This window comes from Delphinapterus leucas, chromosome 3 (genome assembly GCF_059928025.1).
Source record: "Delphinapterus leucas isolate spDelLeu-1000000601 "Yukka" chromosome 3, BTC_Dleu_Yukka2, whole genome shotgun sequence".
In the NCBI taxonomy this organism is placed as follows: domain Eukaryota; kingdom Metazoa; phylum Chordata; class Mammalia; order Artiodactyla; family Monodontidae; genus Delphinapterus; species Delphinapterus leucas.
In genome coordinates, this window is record NC_143131.1 from 147221851 (window position 1) to 147249850 (window position 28000).

A 28000-nucleotide genomic window follows, 5' to 3' on the forward strand; every position below is an offset into this window, starting at 1 on the left:
CCTTGGAGGTGGGGCCAACCATAGAGGGAAGGTTCAGAATGAGTATCCTCTACCTGGGTGTTGTGTTACAACTACCAACTCCTAACCCAGCAATCCCGGAAGGAGACGCTGATGACCTGTGAATTTCGCAGAAGGAAACTAAGGCTCAGGAGAGGTCCCCAGTGGGCCAAGTCACGAGGCAGGTCTTAGTCTGCTGTCCTGAATAGACCGGGCTCGGAGCCGGCCCGGTGAATACCATCAGAATGAACCACACATGGAAGATGCAAGCAGAGAGGTAGAGCTACCAGGCCAACCACAATAGCTTCAGGTGACGAGCCCTTACTAGGTGCCAGGCACCACACTAAGCAGTCTCCCAACTTTCTCATTTGATCCCCAGGAAAAAGCTCCTCCAGTAAGTGTCATCGTCCTCTTTGTGCAGCCGTGGAAACGGGTGTGGGCTCAGAGGAGCCAAGCATCTTCCCCAGAGAGGCACAGCAGGGACGTGGTGGGTCCCCTTTACCAATCTAGGCCTGCCTGCTTTCCTCCTTTCTTTCAGAGTATCAGGCCCTTTACTCAGAGTTAGACGCTGTGAGTAGCCCACATCTGGACCATTCCATTTAATTTTCACAACCCAAGGAAACTGTTTTACAAACGCAAAACAACGGAGGAGGCTCGTAGAGGCAGAGGGATTTGCTCAAGGTCACACAGAGAGAAAGTGATGGAAAACACAGTGCGGGGGCTTGGAAAGAATGAACGCGGGAGTCTTTGGGCGCTCCCTTCCTCTCCAAGCCTCGACCGCCATCGCGCGCCCACCAAGGCCAGCCCCTCCCCCTCCCAGCCCCCAGCCCCTTAGGCCCCCAGGCCCTCAGGCCCCCGGGCCCCTTTAACAGGGCGGCGGAAGGGGCGGCCGGGGGCGGTGGCGGCGCCCAATGGGCTGCGCGGAGCGTCACTTCCCGGCGGCAGGAGGCAGCGGCGAGTGTAGAGGGCTGGGGGCGGCCGGCGGGGGCGGGGCGGCCGGCGGAGGCGTTGGCAGCGGGCTGGGACCCACGCGGCGCCGCGGCCCACCTGGCCTGCAGGGCTCCCACCCCCGGCGGCAGCGGCGGCGGCGGCACGATGCCCTTTGACTTCAGGAGGTGAGTATGGCTACCCCGGCCACCGGGGAGCCCCCTCCGCGGGCGCGGAGGATGCTTGGGCACGCCGCGGACCCCTCCCGCCTGGAACGCAAAAGCGGCCCTTCGCCCTGTGCACGCCTCGGCAGGCCCTCGGGGACGCCGGGCTGGCCCCCCTGCCGCACACAAAGCCAGCTGGAGCCTCGGAGGGCTTCCTCGTGCAGCGGGAAGCGAGGCCGCCCACCTCTTGGGCCGCTCCGCCCCTTCCCTACGCGGAGCCCCCTCCCCAGGCTGCCTCGACACCTCGCACACTCGCATCCCCTTCCCCCCATGCTGGGAAACAGGTTTCCTCCCTCCCCTAGATAGGAGCAAACAAGCCATCCCCTTCGTCTTCTCTACAGAGCCTCGTTTCGTGAACCCCACCCCAGCTGACAGGTGCGTTCAGGGCACCTCGGATGAGCCCCCAGGGATCCGCAGGGGTGTGCAGACCCATCCCGCCAGACAGCTGCTGGAGGGTTTCAGGTTTCCATAGGCTCAGACTCTCCCTAACTGGGCCGAACTGGAGGCCTGTACCTCAACCAGTCCTGGTCCTGTGTTCTGGGTATGGGGGCTCCATGGGGGAGGGGAGGAGGTAAGGGAGCTGTGGGCAGGACTTTGCAGAGAGCCTAGCCTGATCTGCCCTTGGCTTTCTGCAGTCACCACAATGGGCCCTTTGTGGGGTCCAGCCGCCTCATGGTCCACGTTGTGCTGGGCTAGGCCTTCTGGAATTGGGGGGGTCTACATCCACACTTTCCCTTGAGGTATGGAGCCCCAGGGGATGCCCTGGCCTGAGGCAGCCACACTGTGGTGTATAGACAGAAAAATAGCTGGGCTTTAGTGGGGAGGAGCTGCATCAGAATCCTGGCTCTGCCCCCTCCACTGAACAGCTTGGTATATTCTAGAAGTTAGGGGCGAAGGCTTTGGGTTCAGACCTCCCCTTAGCTGCACAGCTTGATGACTTGGGCAAGTGTCTGAGCCCTCTCAGTGTCTCTGTGTCGCCACCTGTAAATTGGGGCTAAAAATAAAGTCCCACCTGCAAGGGCTGAATGCATGAGAAGAGCTTAATTCAGAGCCTGGAGGGGTACAGAGCTCAGAAGTGGGAGGTTAGTGGACAAGCAGCCTCTCCATGAGGCCACTTCCTCATCCACAAAATAGAGATTCCGGTCCCTGCCAGCTCCTTCCCTCCCTACAGGTGTGAATGAAGTCAGGGTAAAGCGACAGCCTTCCTGGGAAGAAAAGCCTGGCAGTGACCCCCATGGCATGTGGACATGTTGGAGTTTAAGCATGGAGAGAACATTGGCCTTGGAACTCTTGCACTGGCTGACGTGGTACTCAGCCTGCCCTGGGCACCATTGCCATCCCACAGACAGCCTGCCCCTTCCACGCAGCCCTGGGGCTGCACCAGGGTCTCAGACAAATGTTTGCAGACCCAGGGCATTTTCATACAAGGAAAACCCCTGTGATGGAATTCAGGGGCAGTCCTCGTACCGACGGTTAACATTCAGGACATGAGAGAGCTGTAGCTGGCACATTGATTCCTGGTTCCATAAAGCCTCCCCTTACCCAGGCTGATAATTCCTGCCCTCGCCCCGCATCCCTTTGTGATTCAGTAGGTTCCAGTGATTTTGACCTTATCGGGGAAGTCACTGCTTTCGGGCATAGAATTCATTCACTCTGCACCTAATCTCCCATTGTAGGAGGAGGAAGTTGAGGGCTGAGGGCCTTGCCCTGGACCTCATGGGACCTAGATTGAAGGGTGGGCCAGGGTCCCAGGTCACGCACAGCTCCTGACCTGGTGCCCCTTGAGTTGGAGGTTTGGAGTGTCCAGGTACCATTGGGGCCCCAGCTTAATGAGGCCTTTTAATCAATTTCCTTGAAGGCTTGTGCCACCACCGAACAGTGAGAATGGATTCAACACTTCCCGTTCACACCTTGGAGGACGAGCCTTCTTAAGATGTGTTCATTCCAGGTCTCAGGTTCTAAGGAAGGGTCCAGTGTACGCGCACTTCAGTGTTCATTGATCAAACATTTACTGAGTGTCTGCTCCGTGCTCAGCCCTCCGCCACGTGCCCCACTGCAGAGCTGGGTGACATGGGACTCGTTTGCTCAGGGCCAGGCAGTGGTGAGCTGGTGGAGCTGGGATTCGATCTGGGGACTGTTAGCTGCAAAGCCTTAGCTGTGGGAGAAAAGGGAGGTCTTGGCGGGTCCCACAGCCTTGTCAGATCTCTTAAAAACCATGCGGACATGGAGAGGGGCATGCTCCGGTTGAACCCCCCTCCCCCCCCCCCCCAGCTCGAAGCCAGAGAGAAGACCAGGCTTCCTGATCGTTTTGCTCTCCTTAATACAGAACACAATCAGGAAGGGGGAAAAAGGAACCTCTTGCTCTTTCTTACCAGAACTCCTTGTTCTCCTAGTGCCTGTGGGGACCTCGTGCACCTTACCTCCTGTGTGCTTTCCTGTCTGTGAATTGGGGATGAGGACAGTACCCGTTGTCGAGAAGATTAACTGAGCCAGTGTGTGTAAAGCATTTAGATACAGAGTATACACCCAATAAATATTGGCCACTCTTTTCATTATTTGTGTTATTTCATCGAAGCACCTATATTTCCTAACACCGTATAATTCACTTAATTATTTTATGCTTATTCTCTCTTTTCCTCCCATGAAAACATGAGCTCCGTAGGGCAAAGATCTTTATCTGTTTCATTCACTGTTGTAACTCCAGGGCCTAGAATAGTGCCAGGGCCACACTCGCCCCCAGGATATGTCTCTCAGAGTCTGTCAAGGAAGGCGAGGGCATGCTGTGATTTGATGTGCCAGTTCTTTTGCTGGGAACCTTTTCAGCTATGGGTGGTTAATTTCCCCCCTTCCTTCCTTGAATGGGCTCTTCTCTCAATTGTAGTTGGGGGTGGGGAATAGGCTGAATACAGAGGAGGGACCCGAGGCCTTCAAAGATGACTTGTGTTTGTTTTGCTCCTGGTGCATTGTTTCATTAATCGCTGGACCTTGCAGTGGTGGAACCGGCCTTGTGACTCGGTTCCGTGGGCGTTGGCCCTGCCCGGACCCAGTTCCGGCTGGCAAGGGCCAGAACACCTGCTGTCTCTGGCTCAGGCCGGGGGTGGGGGTGGGGGGAAGGTAGGGGCATTTCCTGCAGCCCAGGCCCAGGAGAGCCTGAGCGCGCGGCTTTCAGGCACGCAGAGATGGCCGGCTCCCCGCGACGCAGCCTCTGAGTTGAAACCCCAAGACCGGGGGTGTGCTGCTGTCCTGTCACTGACCATCTGGACCCTGGGACAGTTGACTTACCTTCTCCGAGCCTCAGTTTCTTCATTTTAAGGAGAAGATGGCAATCTTCATTGCCTCACCTTGTAGGGTAGATGTAGGGGCAAGTGAGGTGTCCCTGCAGGGTACAGCCGGCTGCATAATTTGCGGGGCCCAGTGCAGAATGAAAACGCAGAACCCCTTGTTGGAAAAGTATTACGAATGTCAGGACGGTGACAGCAGAGCATTAGACTAAGCCTAGACGCAGCGCTCTGAGCACAGGACCCTGTGCGACTGCGCAGTTCACACGCCTGTGATGCCGGCCCTGCTGCGGCGCCTTGGTTCAGCCTCCATCGCCTCTCAGTCTGGCCTTCCAAGTGGTCTCTCATCTCCAAGAGACCCCAGATCTTAGAACCCCAGGGGAGCTTTCCAAAGTTGACCTGATTTTTTTCGCATTCTGGTTTCAACCGTCAAGTGGGGCCCATTGCTCTGATCAAGTATGATTTCCTTAGCTCCCCATGCGGCCTTGCCCGGTGCGGGGTCCCTGCAGCTCCCCTCACTCCCTGTGCCAGGGTCATCCCCGACCACCAGTGCGGGCTCTGAGCACATAATCGGAACTCAGCAGATAGTACAGTGGCTTATGTGAGTGCCTGTATTTCTACCTTACCTCATTCCAGAAAGATCTTGGGGAAGTTGACGGAAACACGTACTTTACAACAAGTTTAAAAACAATATAAATAGACTTAAAAATCAGGGTCAAAGGGAAATAAAGAACAGACTGGAGGAAAAATCTGAAAATCAAGACAGCATTTCACATTTATTGAGCACTTACTAGTGCCTGACACTGTGGTAAGGGTCTTACCTGTGCTGATTTAATCCCACACCAACCCTGCAAGGCAGACACTGTTGTTATCCCACTCTACAGATGAGCCAGTGGAAGTGCAGCAGAGTTAAGGGACGTGATGGGTCAGCAGAAGGCACTGGGGTTGGAATGCTGTTCTTGTGCTCCAGAGCCCCACTTGTATCCTATAGGCTCATCTCTAAAGCTTTGCCCTTCCATTCACCGAGTTCAGAGAGAACTGAAACCCCCTCTAATTGGATTCCTTGGCTTTCTCATCTCTAATCCTTTCCCAGTAGTGCTCATTAAGAAGCTTAAAGTCATCAGCCTTTATATTTTTATTTATTTATTTTTTAACTAGACTCATGTGGTCTGACACCTGATTCTGAAATTGTCTTTAAAGAACCCTCACTATGGTCTCACAGCAATTTAGAGCATCTCATTCTGGAGGGTCCAGGTTTTCCCACTCCGGCCACTGGGGCTTTAGAGTGTAGAGCATATGTTTAGCTTCTCATCTGGATGTGGAAGGGGATGGAAAAATCTCTCCTCCTGAGGCGGTTTGGATTCATTCCTGATACCGTACTACCTTGAGACGGCTTTAGCCAGCTGTGGCCTCGTTAAGTTCTGTTTCCCATCTGGTAATCCTTTCATTTTTTATTTTGGAGTTGCTCCTGGGCAGTTTTCATCAGGCACTGGAGAGGCAGGCAGGGTGTGAGGAGGGCATTTGGGGTGAGGCTTACCCACCACCTCTGTATCAGTGAACATCAGCTCTGCTGTATGTTAGAATCACTGGAGGAGTTTTAAAAATCCCCAAACTCAGGTGGTACTCCAGACCCAGTAATCAGGATCTGAGGGTGGGGGACTCGGGCATCAGTATTTTATAAAGGTCCTCACGTGATTCCAAGTGTACAGCTAAGATTGAGAAGACTGCTCTAGATCCAGAGAACCCATATCTATCAGGCCAAGAGCACAGGGGCAGCCAGATGCCAGAGTGGGTCTTTGGAGGGGAGGTTGGGGAGTAGAGTCTGGTCCCACCTGTCCCCCCCTGCAAGCACATTCCCTCTGGGACTGTTCTTCACTAGTAAAGCTGTCACTAAGGCAGGGCAGTGGTGGTGGCGTTACCTTTCCATGGATATCCTTGCTTTTCAAAGTGTGGTTCCCACACCAGGAGCTTCAGCATCACCTGGGAACTTGTTGGAAATGCAAGATCCCCTGGTGATTTGAATGTACAGTAAGATTGACTAACTCAGCATCTCCCAGACTGTGCCGCTCCATAATGGGTCCCCCATTTGGAGATCCACAGCACGTGCCTAACTTTCTAAAGGCTCTTGAGAAGTCCTGCACAAAAGGAACCTGAGTCACTTAGCCCGGCTTTTGCCAAACTTACTATCTAAGCCACCCTTGTTCTTCATGGGGCGGCCAGTACCATTTCTCAGAATATTATTTGGGAAACAGCTGTAATTGTTCCTTTAAGAAAGTGGTAATTAGCCTAATTGTTGTCAACTTTAACATTTAGGTCTGTTAACTTAATTACATTGGTGTCTATGCAGGAAAAGTACCGAATGGGAAAAAAACCTGCCAACACTAGCATGTATTGGTTTTTAAAAGTCTTGAACCTTGGGAGAGGCAGGAGGAACTCAGGGTTCCCTGTACTACCAAGAACTCGGGGATACGTAAGGTGCTTTACAAATCTTCTCATCCTCTGAGTGGGCATTATTCCTATTTTACATCCAGGGAAATTGACCCCCAGAGATGTTGGGTCACATAGCTGGTGCATCTAGGGGTCCCTGGGGGACCAGCACACACACCTGACAGTAAAATCCTCCCCTTGAATGCTTCCTTCTGGAATCTGCTGGGCAGCACAGCTGGACAGGAAGCAATATCCGTTTGAAAGGGACTGAATGTTCTGTTTATCCAAAAGGTGGAAACCCTATTTGAGATGAGAGACCCGGCTGTTACCAAAGTTTAGTCACAGGTCCCTGAACATTGGGTGCTGGTGATGCTTTTCTCTCTTGAGTTGCCATCTGGGGCTCGAATTGCTCTGGAGGAGGAAAGGAGGCAAGGCGAATCTTACTAGTAATGCCTGATGGTTTCTCAGCTGGTGATGTGTTGCACTCTGTGCTGGGCATGTCATTGGACTTGAAAGTCACGCTGGCTCCACGAGATAGATACAATTATTAGTCATTTATTTTTCTATATTTTATCTTCTTTTTTTTTAGATTACTATTTATTTATTTTATCTTTTTAATTAACATACAATAAAAGTTGCCTTTTTTGGTGTATTCTTCTGTGGAAGTCAAGACTTTACATCATGTAACCACCCCCGCAGTCTGGATACAGAAGTTTCATCCCTCCAAGAAACTGTAATGCTATCACTTTATAGTCATACTATTAATTCAACTTTTAAAAATTGTGCTAAGAACACTTAAGATGAGATCTACCCTCTTGACAGATTTTTTTGTTTGTTTTTGGTTTTTTTTTGCGGTACGTGGGCCTCTCACTGTTGTGGCCTCTCCCGTTGCAGAGCACAGGCTCCGGATGCGCAGGCTCAGCGGCCATGGCTCACGGGCCCAGCCGCTCCGTGGCATGTGGGATCCTCCTGGACCGGGGCACGAACCCATGTCCCCTGCATCGGCAGGCGGACTCTCAACCACTGCGCCACCAGGGAAGCCCTTGTTGTGGTTTTGATATGCGTTTCCCTGATGATTAGAGATGTTGAGCATCTTTGCATATACCTGTTGGCCATTCGATTGTCTTATTTTGGGGAACTGTCTATTCAAGTTCTCTGCCCAGTTTTAATCAGGTTATTTGGTTGTGGGTTGTTGTTGTTGTTGTGTGTTTTGTGTGTGTGTGTGTGTGTTTTGCTATGAAGTTGGAGGAGTTTCTTATGTATTTTGGATATTAACCACTTTTCAGATACATGGTTCGCAAATACTTTCTCCCAGTGAAAAGGTTGCCTTTTCCCTCTGCTGATTGTTTCCTTTATTAATTCAGTTTTAAAACAGGAAGCCAAGGTTCAGAGCTGGGAAGTGAACCGGCCCAGGGTACACAGCTGAGGAAGTACAGGACTGGGACTTGAACTTGGGTCTGTGATTTGAGAGCCAGGGTACTTCACCATGGTGCTCTTCTGCCTCGCTGGTACCTTGGCATTGTCGATTTTTATGACTATCCACCAGGTCTCCACTATCATTTTCTCTCTTGCTGTCGCATCAGGAGCCACTGACATGTAGAATTTAACTAAAATGTCCCTTGGCTACTTTGGAAGAAATCTGATGATACTTGACTTGTTTTGATGTTTTGCTGAGTCCAAGGGTACCTTCATGGTGTGGAGCAAGTGTCTCCAAATCCAGGGGAAAGTGTTAGGTCGTGGGCCACCCTTTCAGAACGTCCTTCTACACTGCAAATTCCTCCGAGGGCTGCCTTGACCTGTAAGCTTCCATTTTCCTCGTCTGCAAAGTGGGGTGCTCATACTTTCCTTGCAGGATGTTTTTGAGGATGGGATGAGCTCGTGTGGAACGTGGGGCCGTTTCACTCGTCGTGGCCTTCCTTGGCAGCATTGTCCCAGTGCTCCTCGCCGAGCTCTGGTAGACCTGAGCAGAGGGGCATCTGGGGGGTGGACATGGTAAAGCTGGGGCCCCTTGGGTTTGCAGGACCAGTGATGCGCTCCCGTGAGAACACCTGGGGCGATTCAGCCCTGAGCTGGGCTCCCCTCTCTAAGTGGCACCCACACGGTGACCCCAGACCCCAAGGCATTAATCTCTGGTGGGAGAGAAAACGGTCAAATGGTCACATACCCAGATGTCCCCAGGCCCTGGGCAGGTATCACGGGGTTGGGGACAGTTGGGTGTGCCAGCTGGGCCCATCAGAGAGTGACGCTCCATTGGGAAGGGGCAGCCGTCTGTGGCTTGTTGCCCTACAGATTACCCAGTTTTTTAGGAAATGATGGAAGTCTGATAAATTGTGTGAAAATGATTAGTTACTGCTTCCAGTTTTATTGCTGTCGAACGTTATGCTGGGCCAAACCAAAGCCTTCTGAGGGCTGATGATGGCCTGTGGCTGGTGGCATGCAGCCTGTGCATCACACGTACCAGTGAACGAGCACACACTCGCCGGGTGGACAGGACTTGGGGCGGTGCCCCTGGACTCGCGGGAGGCGGTCTGGTGGGTCTGGGCTCGGAGCCGGGGGCAGAGGAGTCGAGGGACCCCCGGGTTTGGGCAGAGGCATCCTCGGGGCACGATTCTTCCAGGCCTGGCAGCCATGGCTTCCCTTCTCTGGTTGGTGCTAGGGTGGCACTGCCAGCTCTGCCTCTGGACCTGTCTTTCCTCCTCAGCAGTCCCGGGGCTGGCCAAAGCTCAGTTTGAATGGCACTCCCTTCTCCAGATCCCTTAAAACCTTCAGCCCTCAGGGTGTCTCAGGTGACTTCCCAGGGCTGTGCTGTGATCACAGTGCCCCCAACAGTGCCCATTTATCAAGGGCCAGCCTGAAGGCCTTTCTTGGATTCAGTTCATCCTCACATCACGTAGGAACCAGGTGTCATTCCCTTTACCTGATGAGGATGCTGGACACAGAGGGGAAAGGACTTGGCCAAGGTCACACAAACCACAGGCAAGTGGAACACTCTGTAATGTCAGAGCTGGTTTTCTTAACCACACTTGCGTGTCCCAGAGGGGAGCATAATCACCTCGATTTTGGAGGGGCACTCCATGGAAACCCCCGATGTCAGCTGCTGTCTACCTAGTTGTGTTTACAATTTATTGCCATGGAAACCTTGGCGGGGAAGGGGGCTCCGGGTTGCCTGAGAAGGGGGCTGGGCCTAGGCGACAATTTCCAGTATCTAGGTGACACTGTGCATCTGTGGGCAGGAGATTACCGCTGAGCCCCTGCTGGGGAGGTGGGGAGAGGGGTGCAGCCCTTCCCGTGGGGAGCAGGTGGGGCTTGCCATCCTGTCCTTTCTCTGGCTGGTCTCTGGAGCCCCAGTCAACAGGCCAGGAACAGGCTGGGGTGGTGGAGTCATTTGTTAGTTGAGCATATTTCTTTTTTTTTTTTTTCTTTTTTTTTTTTGCGGCATGCGGGCCTCTCACCGTTGTGGCCTCTCCCGTTGCAGAGCACAGGCTCCGGACGCGCAGGCTCAGCGGCCATGGCTCACGGGCCCAGCCACTCCGCGGCATGTGGGATCTTCCCGGACCGGGGCACGAACTCGCGTCCCCTGCATCGGCAGGCGGACTGCCAACCACTGCGCCACCAGGGAAGCCCCCGTTGAGCATATTTCTTGAAGGCCTACTGTGTGCCAGGCACTGTTCTCAAAGCTGGGGATATAGCACTGAGCCAGACAGACAGTTCCTGTCCCCCCAACCTCACGGAACTTGTGTTTTAGTTCTGGCATTTGGCGTCTCTCTTTTTTTAAATTAAAGACACTTTTTAATTTTGGAATAGAGTTACAGAAAAGTTGTAAAGATGGTACAGATACCTCCAATCCAATGTTCCCCAGACTTTATTTTGGATTTCACCTGTTTTCCACTAATGTCCTTTTTTTTTTTTTTTTTTGAGGGACTGGTTCTTTATTTCAAAAGGACACATCAATTTCCAGTATCAGAACAGTTACACTGTTGGTTTTTCTTTCTCCCAGTCGGCCCCCAGAGAGATCACACCAAAGGAGAGTACATTTTAAGCCAATTAAGCTGCAGGATGCACACCTAACAGACCTCACTGAAACCTCACCAAAAAGCGGGGGATTGGGTAGGGAAAGAAACTTGAAAAGATCAGCACACTGCCAGCCCACAGACTGTAGAGAGCTCTCACAGCCAGATGGGGTGACCAGTGTGCCCCAAAGAAGCAAAGTCTCAAAATAATATAAAATTTAAAAAGTTTTGTTCCACTAATGTCCATTTATTGCTCCAGGATCCAATCCAAGATCCAACATTGCATTCAGTGGTCACGTCTCCCCAGGCTCTGGTTGGGGACAGTTCCTCGGTCTTTTTTTTTTTTTTTAATTTTTTAATTCTTGTCTGCGTTGGGTCTTCGTTGCTGCGTGCGGGCTTTCTCTAGTTGCGGCGAGCGGGGACTACTCTTCTTTGCGGTGCGCGGGCTTCTCGTTGCGGTGGCTTCTCTTGTTGTGGAGCGCAGGCTCCAGTAGTTGTGGCTCGCAGGCTCTAGAGCGCAGGCTCAGTAGTTGTGGCGCACGGGCTTAGTTGCTCCGCGGCATGTGGGATCTTCCCGGACCAGCGATCGAACCTGTGTCCCCTGCATTGGCAGGCAGATTCTTAACCACTGCGCCACCAGGGAAGTCCCCAGTCTTTTTTTTTTTCTTTTTAAAATTTTATTTTTTAAGTTAATTTTTATTGGAGTATAGTTGCTTTACAGTGTTGTGTTAGCTCCTACTGTATAGCAAAATGAATCAGGCATACATATACGTATATCCCCTCCCTTTTGGATTTCCTTCCCATTTAGGTCACCACAGTTCATTAAGTAGAGTTCCCTGTGCTATACAGTATGTTCCCATCGGTTGTCTATTTTATACATAGTATCAATAGTGGATATGTGTGAATCCCCGTCTCCCAATTCCTCCCACCCTCAGTCTTTCTTGTTCTGCATGACCTTGGCAGTCTTGAAGAGCACTGTCCAAATGTCCTGTAGAACGTCCCGCACTCTGGGTTTGTCTGATGTTTTCTCGCGATTAGACTGGGTCGTGGGTGGAGTGCCCTTCTGAGCACATCCTGTCAGGGGTACCTGGCATCCACATGACGTCACTGGTGGCACTGCCCTTCAGCTGGATCAGGCAGCATTTGCCAGGCTGCCCCCGCCGTATCACTCCTTATTGATCAGCGGTCCTTCTCCTGCCCATCTTCACTGTCAGCTGGCCCTCCTGTAGGGAAGCGGACCACCAGTGTCTAGAATCCCTCGTGCAGGTTCACGTGTTCACCGTTAGCAGTGACTCTTTCTGCTCCACTGGTGCAGGCCGCCCCGCACTGGGCACCCGTATCACTTCTGAGGGGGTAGGAGGTATCGGGGTGTGGAGTGGTCTGGCCCCCCACGCCGCAATCTTTCCATTACGCCCCATGCCCTCTGAAAGAAGAGCCAATAGAGAGGGCTGTAGGAGCCATAAGAGTAGCCTTGAAAGAACTAGGAGTACTTCATCCAGCCCAGGGAAGCTTTATTTTTAGGCATTTTATTTAGACAACTAAAAACAATTAGATGTTCGGAAGCAGTGTACAATGAGAAATCAAACCAGTTACTTTATCATGTATTCCCCCTCTTCTTTATAACTAAAGCAAAAAAAAAAAAAAAAAAGGCTTTCTGCTTTAAGGGAAAAGTCGGAAAAATAGGTCAGTATATTTTCCCTCTCATAATAACATAAACAGCTACAAGAAATTCAACTGTAATAAGAGAAATTGGGTGTTGGTTTGCACATATTCATTAAAAAGACAACAGACCGTCGTACTACAAGTTGGTTAGTTCCAGCACTGGAGCTAATTCATATTCCTCATTGTTTACCGCTCATGTTTACCTTAAGCAGAGAGTAACTCTGGAGGCTGATGCTTTTCTCTGTTTGTTTTAGTCCATAAGTTGTGTACATCTGCCTGATGCTCAGGCCTTAACTTCAGGAGTTGCACTACAGATGGCATCAGAATTCTCTGGAGCAATTTCTTCTAGCTCCTCTTCCGCCGTCTCTGGAAAACTGATCCTCGGCTTTGCCAGCTCACCACTGTCTTCTTCAGGAAGCACGCATTTCCAAAGGCCGTATGTTTTTCCTACCACAGCCTGCCATAGTCTCAGTGTTCCGTCTTCAGAACCACTAGCATAGAGTTGTCCATCAGGACTGAACCTCACACAGTGGATGGGACCAAAGTGTCCTTTGTAGGATTCTAATTCTTCTCCACTCTCATAATCATACTTACAAAGTTTAAAATCTTCACCCCCTGCAACAAGAAATTCTGTCTCAGGATGAAGAGATGCAGAATTGATGGTTGCAGGAGCTTCAAAAGATTTAATTGGGTCCAAACTTACTGCACTGTGAAAAGCAGTAGATCGTCCATAAGTTATTACCAAGATCTCTCCCTCTGGAATGTATTCCATACTGCAAACAGACATATTAAAATTTAGAGATTTCACTTCTGTCATAGCAGCATGATCCCAAAGGCGAACAGTTTTGTCATCAGCTGAAAGGATCTGTTTATCCTCGCTGCACCATAGAGCCTTTTTTTTTTTTTTTTTTTTTTTTTTTGCGGTACGCGGGCCTCTCACTGTTGTGGCCTCTCCCATTGTGGAGCACAGGCTCCGGACGCACAGGCTCAGCAGCCATGGCTCACGGGCCCAGCCGCTCCGCGGCATGTGGAATCTTCGCGGACCGGGGCACGAACCCGTGTCCCCTGCATCAGCAGGCGGACTCTCAACCACTGCGCCACCAGGGGAGCCCCACAGAGCCTTTTTAATACCAGAGGTGTGACCACTGATTTCCTTAGGTTCTGCCTCAGGTTTGTTCAAGTCATATATGCATAACAGTTTATCCTGTCCCCCGGTTAACAAGTAATTACTATCCTGTGTAACATCCAGTCTTGACAATGTGTTTATGAGCCAGCGTCATCCATCCGTCTCCTGAGCCAGCATCCCACACTTCGGCTGTGAAATCTGCAGCTGCTGTAGCTGCTGTGGTGGCGTCCTTATTTAATGTTACATCCCAAACAGCACCCTCATGACCCAAAAATGTTCCAGTCCAGTCTCCTGTGTCTCCCTGGCGTAGCATAGGTTTATCATCTTTGCAAGCACCGGTTAGGCAAAAGCCGTAAGGCGTGATGCCACTGAAGGCCAAATCCACCACAGGCTGCGTGTGACGTGTGGCCCGCGCAGGTGAGCGGCCTCATTGCCACGGCGGCTGCGAGCCTTGCGATCCGGCGGGGGTAGGGGAGGGGAGCCGAAGGTGGTCTGGTCTTTTCTCTCCTCTTGGCACCGACTCCTCGAGGTGCCCTTCCCCCGCCCTGACTCTGGGGTTGGGCCGGAAACGCGAAAAGGCCAGTCCGGTGGCCCCGAGGTCAGAAAGGGGTTAGGGATGGGTCAGGGAGTCTGCAACAGACAACCGATCCACTGCTGTCAAGGGAGGGAAAGTGGGGGAGGGGGAGAACCGGAGAACTGGCAGCCGTGACCCGCACCATCCAGGGAAGCGTGTTAAAGACTCATCCCACAATCTTTTAGTCCCCTTACTAGACAGGGTGGTAGGCCTGGCCCCGGCTAATTCCTGTGGATTCAGGAGGTGGCTGTTGGCTCGGATGAGACGCATCTCTCCACTCGTCTCTGCAGGCTGAGATCGCACCCACCCTCCTGGGCCAGCCTTAAGCCTTATCCACCTCTGTGAGCCCTCCCTGTTCTTGGGGAGTGGTGATGCGCTGAGATTTTCCCGAAGCCCTCCCTGACTGCGCTCTCCTGTCTCCATCCGGCTCGGTGCCATGCGGCTCCCTTGCTCCCTTCCCGCCTGGCTTGCCGGGCTCCAGGCCATGGCAGTGTCACCCGTGCCGTCTCCTGCAGGACCCAGCCCAGGGACTGGCACATAGTCAGGGCACAGCAGTTCCTGGGTGATGTGCTCAGCAGAGGCTGCGTCGCACTGTGGCAAAGTAGCGGCTTTGTGCATCTCCGACAGTCCTGGGTTCAAGTCTCGGCTTCACCACTTCCCAAATGTGTGACTTTGGGCAGGATGCCCTCTGGGTCTCAGTCGCCTCACTGAAAGATAATAAGCCCACTACTCCATAGTGCCTGGTTCCCAGCGCTGTCACGAGGACTAATTGAGCTCATCTCTGTAAAGCCCTTCAGATTATGCCTGGCATCTGTTAGGTGCTCAGTTATCATTCTTTACAGAGGAAAGCACCAGGATGTCAGGCTGGTATATAGAAACTAGACTAGAGGTGGCCCCTTTGTATTAGCCTAAGTCAGCTAATTCCTATAAACAACCTGAAAATCTCAGTGATTTAATGCAACGGAAGTTCATTCCCAAGGTGGTGGGGATGCTATGCCCCTCGCAGGTACCCTGCCCTCCGTCTTGTGGTTCTTCCTCAAGAGGATGTTGGATTCTTTCTGAGGCCCCGGCAGTGCGGGGAGAGAAAGGGAGGCCGTGCAGGGCCTGGATGTGGTGCTATCACTTCTGCCTTGACCCGGGGAACTGGCCTCGCCCAACTCCAGGGAGGGTCAGGAGATCTGATTGGGCCGTGGACCCAGGAGGAAGAAGAAAGGACGGGCCTTGATACCTGTGTCACTGGCAGAGGTGGTAACTGCAGTCAGTATATTCAATCTCCCACCATTCTGGTACCATCTCCCTAATTTGGGGGTGTGTTCTTAAACAACATATGTTATTTACTCAATAACTTTTATGGAAACTACTCAGTTTTTGAATTTAACATGTTTGTTTATAAAAGGTAACTTTATAACATCTTTGAAAATGGAAAAGCAGTATCACCTGCCACAAATAGATACAAATAATTGCAAGCCTGTTCCGTCCTAGCTAGCTGGTGCGTGCTACAGTAGCTGGGTCTGTTAAAAAAGGGATGTTAGCAAGTGCTAGAGAAACGAGAGGATGACAGCCGGATAGCACCACCTCGAGACGTTCTCTTTGAGGTTCTCGGAACACTCAAATGAGAGCTGAACAGGCAATGGCCTTCTCACTGTGAAGTCTGAAGCCATTTAACCACCAGGTCCCCACATGGCCTGAAATCACCCAGGTCACACCAGTGGCATAGGTGCCACACTTTGGGAAATGCTGGCTTAGGGGACAGTCAGCACACAATTTGTGCACAGGCAAATCCAAAACTTGGTGCAGAGAGAGGTAGATGAAATCACCTGTCGCCTCGTAGCACTAAGGACTTTATAGTTTCCACCTTGACCTATGAGGGGAATTAATGGTGTCACTTAACCAATGGGAAACTGAGGCCCATAGCAGGGCATGACCCCCGGCTCCCCTGCAGGACTCATGGCCTTTCCACTGTCCCTGGCTGCCATCTTTGGTCGGGGAAGGCTTACCGCCGTAGGTTAGACCACGTGGGCAGGGGCCATGTGTATTCATGCTGCTCTCTCATCTCTCTGCCCCTCTCACCCATCACCTGCCTGGTACACGTGACTGTGCTGGCACAGGGATGCCTGTCTCCCAGGCCTGCTTCAAGGAGCCAGGAAATCAGAAGCTGACCCTGGGCATGCTTGGGTACTTGTCACCCACTCACTGGCCCAGTGGGTGACACAAGATTTGTGTGGGGACTGCATCAGTGGGTGCTCTCCCTGGGGAACTACTTACCTGCCTGCTGTTAAGGGGAGGGCTCCCCGTATGTCCTGGCCCATCTTTCTGAAGTTGTTTTGCAGTCCTGACTCAGGTGGACTCCACGAGTGCTTTGCTCACAGGGTAGAGGAGTCCGGCTTCCTCTCCTGCTCCTAAATCCCTTCCCACAATGTCCCACTCATTCCAAGTTATGCCAGCGCCAAGCCCCACTCATTGAATACAGGCAGTGTGCCCCGGATCTCCCAGCAACATGGCCAAAGGTATTGTTACTCCCATTTGTGGGGATGAAGAGATCAAGGCCCAGGGAAGCAGGGTTCATTCATTCATCCATTCATGCACTCACTCAAAGGTTAATTGGGGAGGATTCCAGGGACAACAAGACTGACATTGTCTTTACTGTCGTAGCATTTCCAGGGTAGTGGGGAAGGTGGGCAGAATGACAGTGAACAAATAATTGCACAGATGGTTAGCGTCCAGATTGGTGAGTGCTGAGGAGGAAGGAAAAGGAGACAGGTGATAACGAGTTTGCGGAGAAGTAGCTCGCTGGATTAGCTTGGCCAACTAGTGCCCTTCCTCCAAAAAGATCTTCCCAGACAGCGTGCTTTATCTAATTTGGGTCACCGCCCCCATCCCTTCCCTGTGTGTATCTTTTTATGGCACCTGGACATGTCCTTCAGATCACTTAGCACAGTTGCGGTGATCTGTGTGTGCCATTTGTCACCTGATATCTGTCTGTCTCGATGGAGTCTAAGCTCTTGAGAGCAGGGACCAAATCTCTGCTCATCACTGGATCCTGGTACTGAGCCCAGGGTCTGCACAGAGCAGGTGCTCAGAAAATATTTATTAAATGAAGGAAGGAGAGAATCAGATCTAAATCAGATCTAAATCTGTGGACTGTGGGGCCCATGCTCCACCAACCTCACACCTCCCACAGCTCAGAACTCAGACAAGATGAGACCCCGGAGACCTGGCAGAGTGGTCCAGATCTGCTGGGATTGGATGCTTTGTTGCCATATCTCTTTGTGTTTGGAAAAATGTTTCTAGTTTTCTTCTAAGAGTATAAGTGCATCAGAAAAGATTTATTTCTCTAACAGTGGGAATGGGAAATGTTCCCTACCGAATGTGTCCTGAGGAATTGGGAAATCTGGCATTACTCAGGCCCTGCCCAAAGTGGGAATGGGTGGCCAGCTGCCTGTCCTGATGGGAGGCTACCAGGCTCCCCTCACCCCTGCTAGCTCCGCTTGCTTGAAATGGCACCTTAGCCCCCAGAATCTGAGATGGGGAAGCTGGGAGGGAGCAGACACCTGATATTCCGCACTCACCCCAGCCAGGGGCCTAGGCCTAATTGTTCCCATTTTGAGAAAACAGGCTCAGAGAGGTTGAGGGCTTGGCCCAGAGTCACACAGCCATCAAAGTAACAGCCAGCCCCTGAAGTCAAGACTGTCCAACCCCCAGAAAATGATACTTTTCTGTTAGATCACCTGACTGTGGAGATTCAAGGTGCCCAGTTTTCAGTTTCAGTTTAGTAATCCTGTTCTCTCTAGAACTGGCAGGTTTCCCTAATCACCTGGGTCCTGTCCTGCCCCCCACCCTCAAGTCTGGTCCAGATGGGCCTGGGAGTCTGCATCTTTCAAAGTGTCCTCAGTGATTCTTAGGATCAGGTAAGCTGGGAAACCCTGAAGAGGGGTTCCCCATTATGACTTAAGTGTAGCTCTGGGATTGGGTACCACAAGTCTTAATTAACTTAATGATTATCATAAAAGCGTCACATGGGGCTTAAGAGTGTAGAAAGCTCTTGGAAGATGAGTGTGGTCTGGGGATGATTGTTTGCACTTGAGAACACTGAAGTTCAGAGGGGCCACAGGAGCGCAGCTTTTCTGCACTTGGATCTCATACTTTTTCTAGTTTCCCGCAGAAGTGTTTGCATCCTGGTGAATGTTAGGTCCTCAGATTGTTCCTGACGACATGGCTGTGGGTTTTGAGCCCTCTGTTCTTGGTACAGAGAACTAGCCCTGACCCATTCTCTGCAGTCAGATGTTTCTGGAAGGAGGGAAGTGAGAAGCCACAGATGCTGGACAGTTGGAGAGGGTGGTGATAGAAGTAAACACTTACTGAGCATCTCCTGGGCATCAGGCACAGTGCTACGCACTGTAAATCTATCATTTTATTCAGTTGTCACAACAAACCCAGGAAGTGAGGGCTTTTACTTACCCCATTTTACAGATGAGAAGGCTGGTATGTGTTCAGGTTCCGGGCTGATGAGACTCTGTAAACACGGGAGCTGGGAGGGCATGGAGATGGGTGGAGCCAGCCCCTGCCCTTTGGAGCTGGGAGCCCCGCCCAGATTCACCCTGCAGGCCAGGTGGCAGGGCCGGTTCCACTCTCTGTCCTGCCCAGTTTTCCCCGACTTGGCTTTGATTGGCCGAGCTTCGAAACTGGGGCACTCTCAAAGCCAGGTGGTTTGTCAGAGCTGAGTTAACCCTGAGTCAAAGGAGGAATGAGAGGGTTCACTCACCCGCCTCCTCCCTGCCCTGTCCCCACCCGTCCCTCCCTGGGTCAGGCCCCTCACAGTGGGGCCACACAGACATGTCACCCAACTTGGACCTCTGCCTGCCTCACACTCACTGGAACATGAAGAGTCAGCTGCCCGGGACTTAGCTTTTTCTAGAGCCATTGTTGTGAGGTCCCGGGCAGACCTGGGATAGCTGGGCTTTGAAGCCTGGCACATCTGGGTCCCAATCCTGGTGCTTCTGCCCCCCTCACTGTGTGTCCTTGGGCAGCTCACTTCACCTCTCTGAGCCTACCTTCTGGGGGCATAAACCCTGACCTCACAGGATTACTGCTCGGAGTCGAGAGCACCTCCCACAGCTACTGGCTCATCGTAGGTCCTAATTCAGTGACGTGACGCCTCTACTTCCTTCCCCCATTTATGAAACTTCCTGTCATACTTGATCTAAAACGGAGATTTTAAACTGGCAGCATTGGGGGTCAGATTCTGCCCAATCACAGATGTGATTATTTGGTCCTCACATTTAAAAAAAAATTTAAAGTTAAATGCCAGCATTTCAAATTAGGAGATTTCACATAAAAATCTGGATTTCCAGTGCCTCTAGAAGAATGGGGCTCCCAGGCTTCACTGGCCAAAAGGAAACTGGCAGAGAATCAGAATCAGGTGTATTGTTATCGTTGAGGGGAGGGGGCAGTATTGTATTGCTCATGCCTCCACTTTGAGCCTAATGATTAAAGATTCTCTTAAGACCACCCCACAAGGAAGGAGTAGTGACTCAGAAATGGCTTTTAATCTTTCAGAACACTGGCGCGGCCTGCCCAGGCGCTATGTGTCAGTGGGTTAGCTGGCAGGACCTGCTTCCTGCAGACCAGTGTCATCTAACCCAGTCCACCTCCTACAGGCCTCATGCCAACAGTGGACACCAGGGAGCCAGTCAGGGAGGTCTCCCTTTGGAAAGAGCCAGTGGCCTTTGGGAGACAGTGGAGACCAGGGTTGAGAGCTTGACCTCTGAGCCTCCCACCAGGCTACCAGTGCCTTGCTCTGCCTTCGTCACGGTTGGGTCCCCGGGGCCTAGGACAGTGACGGGCACACTGAAAAACGTGTTGAACAGTGAATGAGCAGTCTCCCTGAAGTTGAACCGCAGCCCTACTACTTGCAGAGTTGATTTGCTAGCACTTTACCCCCATCATCATCGGGGATGGTGACGGTGCCCTCCTCCTGGGGGACAGTAGAACTTCAAAGAGATAACTCGGCTAAATGGCTCAGCACGGCACCCACCGTGGTAAGTGACCAGTACGTGTGGCTGTGATGATTATTTGGTTGGCACAGGTATTTCTGTGCTTGAACCTTGATACAGGCCACCACTTGGGCGTCTGACCCTGCCGCAGGGTGGTATCCCAACTGCCTGAGCGTGCTGCTGGTAACAGCCCGGAGCAGAGAGGGCACGCGGACTTGACCAAGGGTGCGGACCCCTGGGGAGAACCACCTGTTTGTCAGCTGGTGTCACTCCCTAGTGTGGAGACGTGGGATGCGGACGTGATGTCCACCCTCCCACAGGCTGAACTGGTTGGCCATGTGCTATTGTTGCCTGAAAGATATTGCACAGAAGACACAATGGGTAGGAATGTGCCCTGGGCCCAGCAGGCTCCATGACGTGTGAGCCACTCCTGAGTCTGCTACAACCCAGGTGGAAGCAGCTAGAAGAGTCACAGCTACAGCCGCCACGGCAGTGCATGCTGGCCTTTAGAGTCCCTTTCTAGCCCCAAGGGCTCCGGAAGTGGAAGGGCTGGTCAGGCTACCCAAAGTAAAGCGTCTTCCTTAGTGGGACCTTCTGCTTGATACCTCTTGGCTGTTTTTAGCACACGTACCCAGCACTTCCCTCCCTTGATCGATCCACAGCGGCTCTTTGGGGGAGGAGTCACCCCTTTCACAGATGGGAAAATTGAGGCCCAGGGAGTCACAGTCTGCCCAGCTGGCTGGGGGCAATTTGCTTGTTCAGATGATTCCCACGGCCCCAACGAGAGATCGTGATATGGGGAATCAGGGCCCCGGCCTCTGTATTTATTTAAAAATAAGTTTATTTATTTAATTTATATATTTTTGGCTGCTTTGGTTCTTTGTTGCTGTGTGCAGCTTTCTCTAGCTGCGACGAGCGGGGGTACTCTTTGGTGCGGTGCGCGGGCTTCTCTTTGCGTGGCTTCTGTTGTTGCGGAGCACGGGCTCTAGGCACGTAGGCTTTGGTAGTTGTGGCATGCGGGCTCAGTAGTTGTGGCTCGCGGGCTCAGTAGTTGCGGCTTGCGGGCTCTTCAGTAGTTGTGGTATATGGGCTTAGTTGCTCCGCGGCATGTGGGATCTTCCCGGGCCAGGACTCGAACCCCTGTCCCCTGCACTGGCAGGCAGATTCTTAACCACTGTGCCACCAGGGAAACCCCGGCCTCTGTATTTTTAAGCAACCTCTCTGGGGAGTTGTAATGATCAGGAGAGGGGGGAACCCAAGTAGGGACTCCAGTTTTGTGCTCTGGCCCTGCTGTTTGCTCAGTCAGCCAAATCATCTACTTCCGTGGGCTTCCCTTCCTCAGCTGTGAAATGGGGAGAGTAAGTAGTACCCACCTCAGAGGATGGTTGTGAAAATGCCATAGGCGGTAGGTTGGTCGGTCAGTATAACATTCTCAGGATTTGGGGAGTATTGATTTGTTGCTATTGTTCCACATGGGATTTGTTACAAAAGCAATTTAAGAGACAAAAAAGATACCTGTGAGTAATTTACAGCAGTGTCTTCTCACCTCCTTTGAGGTAGGAGTCTTAGGATGCTGGGATCAGGGTTGCTCTGCCCCCATTTTAGAGGTGAAATGACTGAGGGGGCAGGCTGGACTTTGGAACTCCCACAGGGGCGTGGCAGGTGTGGAGGTGGCTGCCTCGGGTGGGGGCAGCAGCGGGGTGGGGTGTTAGAGGTCACCGCACACCACCACCACCTCCCCAGCGTGGCCTTTCTCAGAACACCAGGAAACACCTCCGGGTAGGGATGGTCACGCTGCCTTCCAGGAGGGCCGCGGGGGTGAGAGAGGAAGCACACCCACCTGCCTCCCACTCCTGGGCTTGATCCAGGCAACACGGCCTCTTCTGTTCTCCCTCACTTCTCCACTGGTGTCTTGGCTGCGCCAGAAGTTCTCCCTAGAGTGTGTCTGCTGAGATGGTCTCAGTCCATCCAGCGCCCTCCTTGCTCATTTGCTCATTCGTTCATGTAACTTACCCGTTGAGCACCTACCGTGTGCCACGCGCGGTGCTGGTGCCGGTGTGTGGAGCTGAACCCCACGGACATGGTGCCCACTCTCAAGGAGCTTCCATTCCACCAGGAAAGGTAGTTAAACCATCAAGAGTTATCTGAGCAAGAATGTCCAGGGATCTTTGGGGATATTCGGATCTACCTTGGTGCGGAGTTCTGAGAGGACCTCCCCTAGTGCCACCTCGAGGCCTTGTGATGAGCAGAGCTGGGCAGGTGCCAGGGCAAGGGGTCCAGGCCCATCCAAAGGCAGAGGCAGGAGTGAACTGTCAGCACTCGGCGAACTGGCTGCAGAATGCATCGGGGGCACCGTGAAGAGTGTGCCCTTGACCCTCAGCACAGTGGGGACGAGTTTGAGTGGGGAGCCGGGTTCTGTTTGTGCCGTGGGCAGCCTGCAAACCTGCGCTGCAGAGATGGGCCTGGGTGCAGCCCAGCGGGGACCAGGCCAGCAGCCGCTGGCTCTTTTGGTGTCCAGTCTTTCTGCCAAGAGGCCTCTTTGATTCACATTTTCCACATGGACTTGATGTTTTAGAAATGTTGACCTTCAACTAATCAAATGTCACTTATTAAATTGCAAGTCATATCCTTTTCAATTTACAAAAAGGACAGTGGGCCGGTGACTTAGTTCATGGCCTGTTGGCAGGAGGGAACTTGACAGCACTTGAGGCCAGAGAAAAGACACGTGCCTTATCAGTGACCCCCCTCCCCCATCCCCTGTCCCCGTGTCCCCAGGGGGTGGGCAGCATGTCTTCTTAGTGAGAAGCTGATCTGAGAGTGAGGCTGGGTTAGCAGCCAGGCTGGAGAAGCTGTGGCAAGGCTGGAATGCCAAGTCCAGGCGGGAGGACTTCAGCCTCCCTCTCAAGAAGCAAAGAGTCCTCTTAGAAAGGTGAGGTCGGTTCCTACAGGCCGGAGAAGAGTCAATGCCACGTAGGCAACGGCACCTGAGTAGAAGAGAAGGCAAAAGGCAGGATGTGTACAAACAGGGAGTGTGGGGGCGGGGGCGGCTTCCTGGAGGAGGGACACTCGAGAGGAGTCGGGCTGGGATCAGGGGAAGGGATGGCATTCTACCCGAGGGGCTCTGCAGCCTGATGAGATTGGGAGGAAGGGATAGCCGTGTGGGAAAGGGCAGGGGATACAACGGGCAGGTGAGGTAGGCCTGGTTTGTAGACCACCCAGAGGAGCCTGGCCTGGGGTCTGCATGTGTTGCATCAGGCAGTGGGGAGCCATAGCAGGTTCATGAGCAGGGACGGTGCTTAGGAAGGAGAAGGGGATCAAGTGGGGCATGGACAAAGGGGAGCCAAAAGCCCGTTGGCTTGGGTCAGTATGTTTCCCAAGACAGTGGGGGAGTGTTCTCCCTGATGGGGTGACGGGTCCTTATTCACACCCTCAAGGAGACTGAAGACAAGACTGTCAGACCGTGGATGCCAACCTGAGGCTGAATCCATGCATATGAAATGCCTAAAGTACACTGTAGACAGACGGGCTGCCGTGGGAATTGTAGTCAAGGGTTGGGGCCCCTGAAAACCCCACAGCAGGAATTTCACAGGTGGGGAATTTAAAAGCATTTTGGAGCATAACATTGGGCTCCCAAGGCCACTAGTGGACCTGAGGAACATGTTGATGTATGTTGAGGTTCACTAGAATAATATACGAAAGAGAATATCTGCTGTGTTAAGCGTCTTAGATTAGGAATAACAGGAGCTTCTTTCAGCTTCAGCTTCCTCTTCTGTAAAATGGTCCTAATGATAGCGCCTGCTTGCTAAGGCTGTTCTGAGGATGAAATGGACTGATGCAGATGAGACGCTTGGCCTTGGACCTGGCTGGGCTAGGCTCTCAGCTGATGGCCTGGACAGTCCCTTTCATTCCTTCTTACCATCCTTACCTGCTAAAAGCATAAGCATCTCTGCTCCAGCACTTTCAGGGAGATGCTTATAAATTTGTTTCACTTTCTTGCAGGGATGCCTGGCATAAGAGACTTTCCCCCTTGAGTCTAGGGCTAGACTGGAGTCTAGACAAGGGTGTGTGGCAATGAGCAGTCACAGCGCTGACCCCACCCCCTCCAGCTGTGGGATCCCAGGCAGGTCCTTCATCCCCTTGGGTCTCAGTTTTGTCATCTGCAACGATGGGCTAGTACCCCCACCCCCCACCCCCACCCAGGCACTGTGTGAGGCAAGATGAAATAGTGTCTGTGAATTGTCAGCAAGTACTCCGTCATGGCCACCTGGTCACCAGCCCCCAGGACCCCAGGCAGCCCTCATGTATGACTCAGTTCCCTCCCCACGTTCTTGTCTTCCACCTTCCTCTGTAGCTCCTAGAGTGTGGGTAGTAGAATCTGCGTCTCTCCACCTGCTCTTTGCTTTACTTCCCTTTTCACTTTTCATTCCCTGGGCTGTTTGTTCAGTCATTCATTCATTCGTCCATTCACTCACTCATTACGTACAAATATTTATGCTGTTCGTTGTGCTAGGCACCTGGGGGGGCCAGTGGTGAACGAGAGGCATATAGCTCCTCCTGTCGTGGAGTCTTCATTTTCAGCGATTAAATCAAACATCCAATTAAATTTGTACTTATGAGTTGATATGAGGTCTGTGAGGGGAAAAACACGGGATTCTTCTAGAGGTCAAGGGAAACCTCACGGCAGTGATGTTTCAGTGGCTGTCTGAAAGGTACTTGGGGTTCATTAGGGAGGGAGGTCCAGGTGGAGGGAACAGCATGGGCAAAGGCCCTGAGGCAGGGAGGTAGCATTGTCCATGTGGAAGTGGCTGCAGGACAGAGCTGGGGAGAGCCCAGGCTGGAGGACTCAGCTGGGCCAGGCCGTGAGGGACTCATAGGGCACGATTAGGAAGATGACCTTTACCCTAAGAAGCCTTTGGCCCTTGAAGCGTTTTAAGCGGATCTTCATGAAGAGTTCACTCTGGAGTGAAGGGGAAGAGCAGAGCAGTTAAGAACCTCCTTCAGTGTGCAGGTGAGGGTGATGACGCGCTACTGCACACCCCGGGTCCTTTACTCACACACTAGAGGAGCGACTCATGACTTGCACTCAGCAAGACGAGAATCCTTGTGTTGGTACAGAAGAAAGTCACAGATGGCGGGATCATATGTCCTGGAAGCTTGGGGTGGGGCCCAGGAGCCTTTGCCGAATCACTGCCTCTCATGTGATCGTGATGATGGTAATGCAGGCTGCTCAGAGGAACCCAGAAAAAACCTACTGTGTACCCAGCAGATCCAAGTTCATACTCTCAGCTGACCTTCCCAGCGCCCTACGGACAAGGGTGGGAGTGTCCTGTTGTCCAAAGAAAGAAAACAGGGTTGAGTGTTGGTGAGGGAGCTGCCCAAGATCCTGAGGCTCCTGCCTGCCAGGTGTTTGGGGCCAGAGTCCCCACTTCCCTGTCCTGTAGGTAACAGCAGGGAGAGCACATCCGTCTTTCTGAAGCACTTTGGATGGGTAATACCAGGTCAGGAGGTTCTGTGGCCAGAGAGAGCCTGAGGCCAGAAGCCTCTCTGAGGCTGTGACTTTTGAGGCTCACATTGCCTTCTGCCACCTACCTAGCCCAGGCTCCCCTTCACAGCTTCCCGGGATCCCCCAGACCTGGGTGGGCAGTGGGTGGCCTTACCTGGGATGGCTCTGCTGCCCTGCATGCCCCTTTCTGTGTCCCTCCACCCCCAGTTTATCCTTTCAGGCTTTGGGTCGAGGCAGGGCTGTTCCCTGTAAATACCAGTCCCCTTACATGAGCATTTTTCCTCTATGATTTTTCCTGTTTTGATGAAACACTGCTCTTGGCTGTACAGGTTCCCAAGAGGGAACCAAGGCCCCGGCTTGGCTAGCCAGTCATTCAGGAACTTTGCTTCCAGGCCGAGCCCCACACCCAGCCCGCATTCCGCCAGGGCCATAACCTTAACCTCCATGCACTGTGTGAATGGGGCCCGTCCCTCCCCCCCCTCCCAATTCCCATGGTTCCCATGGCCACCTCCTTATCGCTATTCCCAGCTGACTGAAAAGGGCTGCATTCCAGCCCGAAGTTAGCCTCGCCCTCTCTCCCCCTTTCTGTTTTCTTCCAGACTGAGTTGAGGGGTGTAAGAGTTTACTAGGGCTAATGGTCCTGCTACCAGTGTCGAGCCAACTGCATCCATCAGGCCACCTGTAGGGAAAGGATGGGGTGGTACCTTAGCCCGTTCATTCATTCGTGCATTCAGCAGGTGCACTGAGCTCCTCCTGTGTGCCAGGCATTGTTTTAGGCACTGGGCATAAAAAGCATGGAAGTTAACAAGTGTCACGGAGGTGAGGCGCAGCTGGTCTCTTTGGCTGAGCTTTGCAGGTTGGAACAGAGGCTCAGGGCGCTGATGCAGGTTTCCAGGGGCTGCCGGTCACCTCTCTGCCCACCTCTGTGGGGAATCACGTTAAAAGCCCCTCGGGTGGGGCCCCTGTGAGCCCAGTGTAGCCCTCATACCTCCTCCAGCTGAGTGCGGGCAAGATTCCAGCCCTCGCCCTCCGCCTCTGTCAGGTGTCCTTGAGCAGGACAGGCAGCCCACCCAGCTGGACACAGTGGCCTTGCAAAGACCACAGCACGGCCAGTAGGTGGTGGTTCTGGGATTTGGGAGCCAGGTTCCCCTCACTCCAAAGTCATTTCTTTGGGGTTCTTGACTATTTGTCGGCCGGGTTATCTCTGTTGCTTTTTTTCCTGCGGTGTTTCTTGCCTTTCAGCGGTGCTGTGCCTACAGGCCTTGTCTTAATCCCCCGGCTCTGCCAGAGGTGCTTGTTGAAAGTATTTGTCCTGGGTAATTACAAGCTTTTAAACTTACTTTTGACGCACGTTTACCCATCCCATTCTCCTACGTGTTTGTCCATTACTTATTCATTCTTTCAACAAACAGCGTTTATTCAGGACCAGGCCCCTGCGTGCCAGGGAGGGGAGGGACAGGTGAAGCAGACCTGTCCCCGTCCTCAGGGAGCTCACGGCTACGTGAGGCAGTGGGCTTGGTACTCCAATGCGGGAGGTGGGCCGACCTGCCTGGGCCTTGATGCTGATGGTGGGAATAGCTAACCCTGAGGCAGCGTCCTCAGGGCACCTGCGCCGCCTTCTTGCATCTATTCACTGATTTAATCCTCGTGACCACCTCTGTGAGGTGGGTATAGGCTCTGTTATTATGAATAACATAATACATGTCGGGAGCTAACTTGCCCAGGGTCACCTGGCTAGTGGCAGAGGTGGGATTTGAACCCAGGCTCCCTGGCTCCTCAGTCTGGGCCCTTAACTGCACCAAGCTGCGTGACCGTGAACTTGCTAGATAAAGCAATGGGAACAGAGCGTGCAAATCACAGAACTGCGAGAGAAACAGACTGCTCCGAGGCTCGCGTGGCAGAATCGAAGACAGCCTGAGTGGGAGCTGGTGCCGAGTGTGGGTCCCCCAGTCAGGGCAGGGGGATGGGCCGGGGCTCAGGTCCTCCCCAAGCAGGAGACCCAGAGTGATCTCGTGTGAGGAAGGAGCCAGGGCGTTGGCTGCGCCCGTGTGTCTCAGTGAGCACAAAAACATATTCCAGAGCCAGACCCTGAGTTCCACAGTGTTTGGAGCCCTGCCTGAGGGCCGGGGCCAGTGCTGTGTGGAGGAGGAAGGGCCTGGCTGGGGCAGACGGAGGCCAGGCCAGCCGCGGCCGGAGCCTGGCTCTGTCGCTGACCGCCGGGGTCACCCTGGGTGAAATGCAGTCCGCCCTCCTGGGCACTCAGCACACTGCCGCAAACC

The 28000-nt window shown here is 52.8% G+C and overlaps 1 protein-coding gene and 1 pseudogene across 1 annotated transcript in view; one reads left to right on the top strand and one right to left on the bottom strand.

Moving 5' to 3' along the window:
- The first annotated feature begins 713 nt into the window (after positions 1–713).
- Positions 714–28000, top strand: part of ERGIC1 (endoplasmic reticulum-golgi intermediate compartment 1) — a 106125-nt gene continuing 78838 nt past the window's right edge. Inside the window, 2 exon segments of the mRNA XM_022595101.3 lie at positions 714–806; positions 808–1112. Of these exon segments, the coding sequence (XP_022450809.2) occupies positions 729–806; positions 808–1112 (383 nt within the window). The 5' untranslated portion in view covers positions 714–728.
- Positions 9199–14240, bottom strand: LOC149749726 (serine-threonine kinase receptor-associated protein pseudogene; annotated as a pseudogene).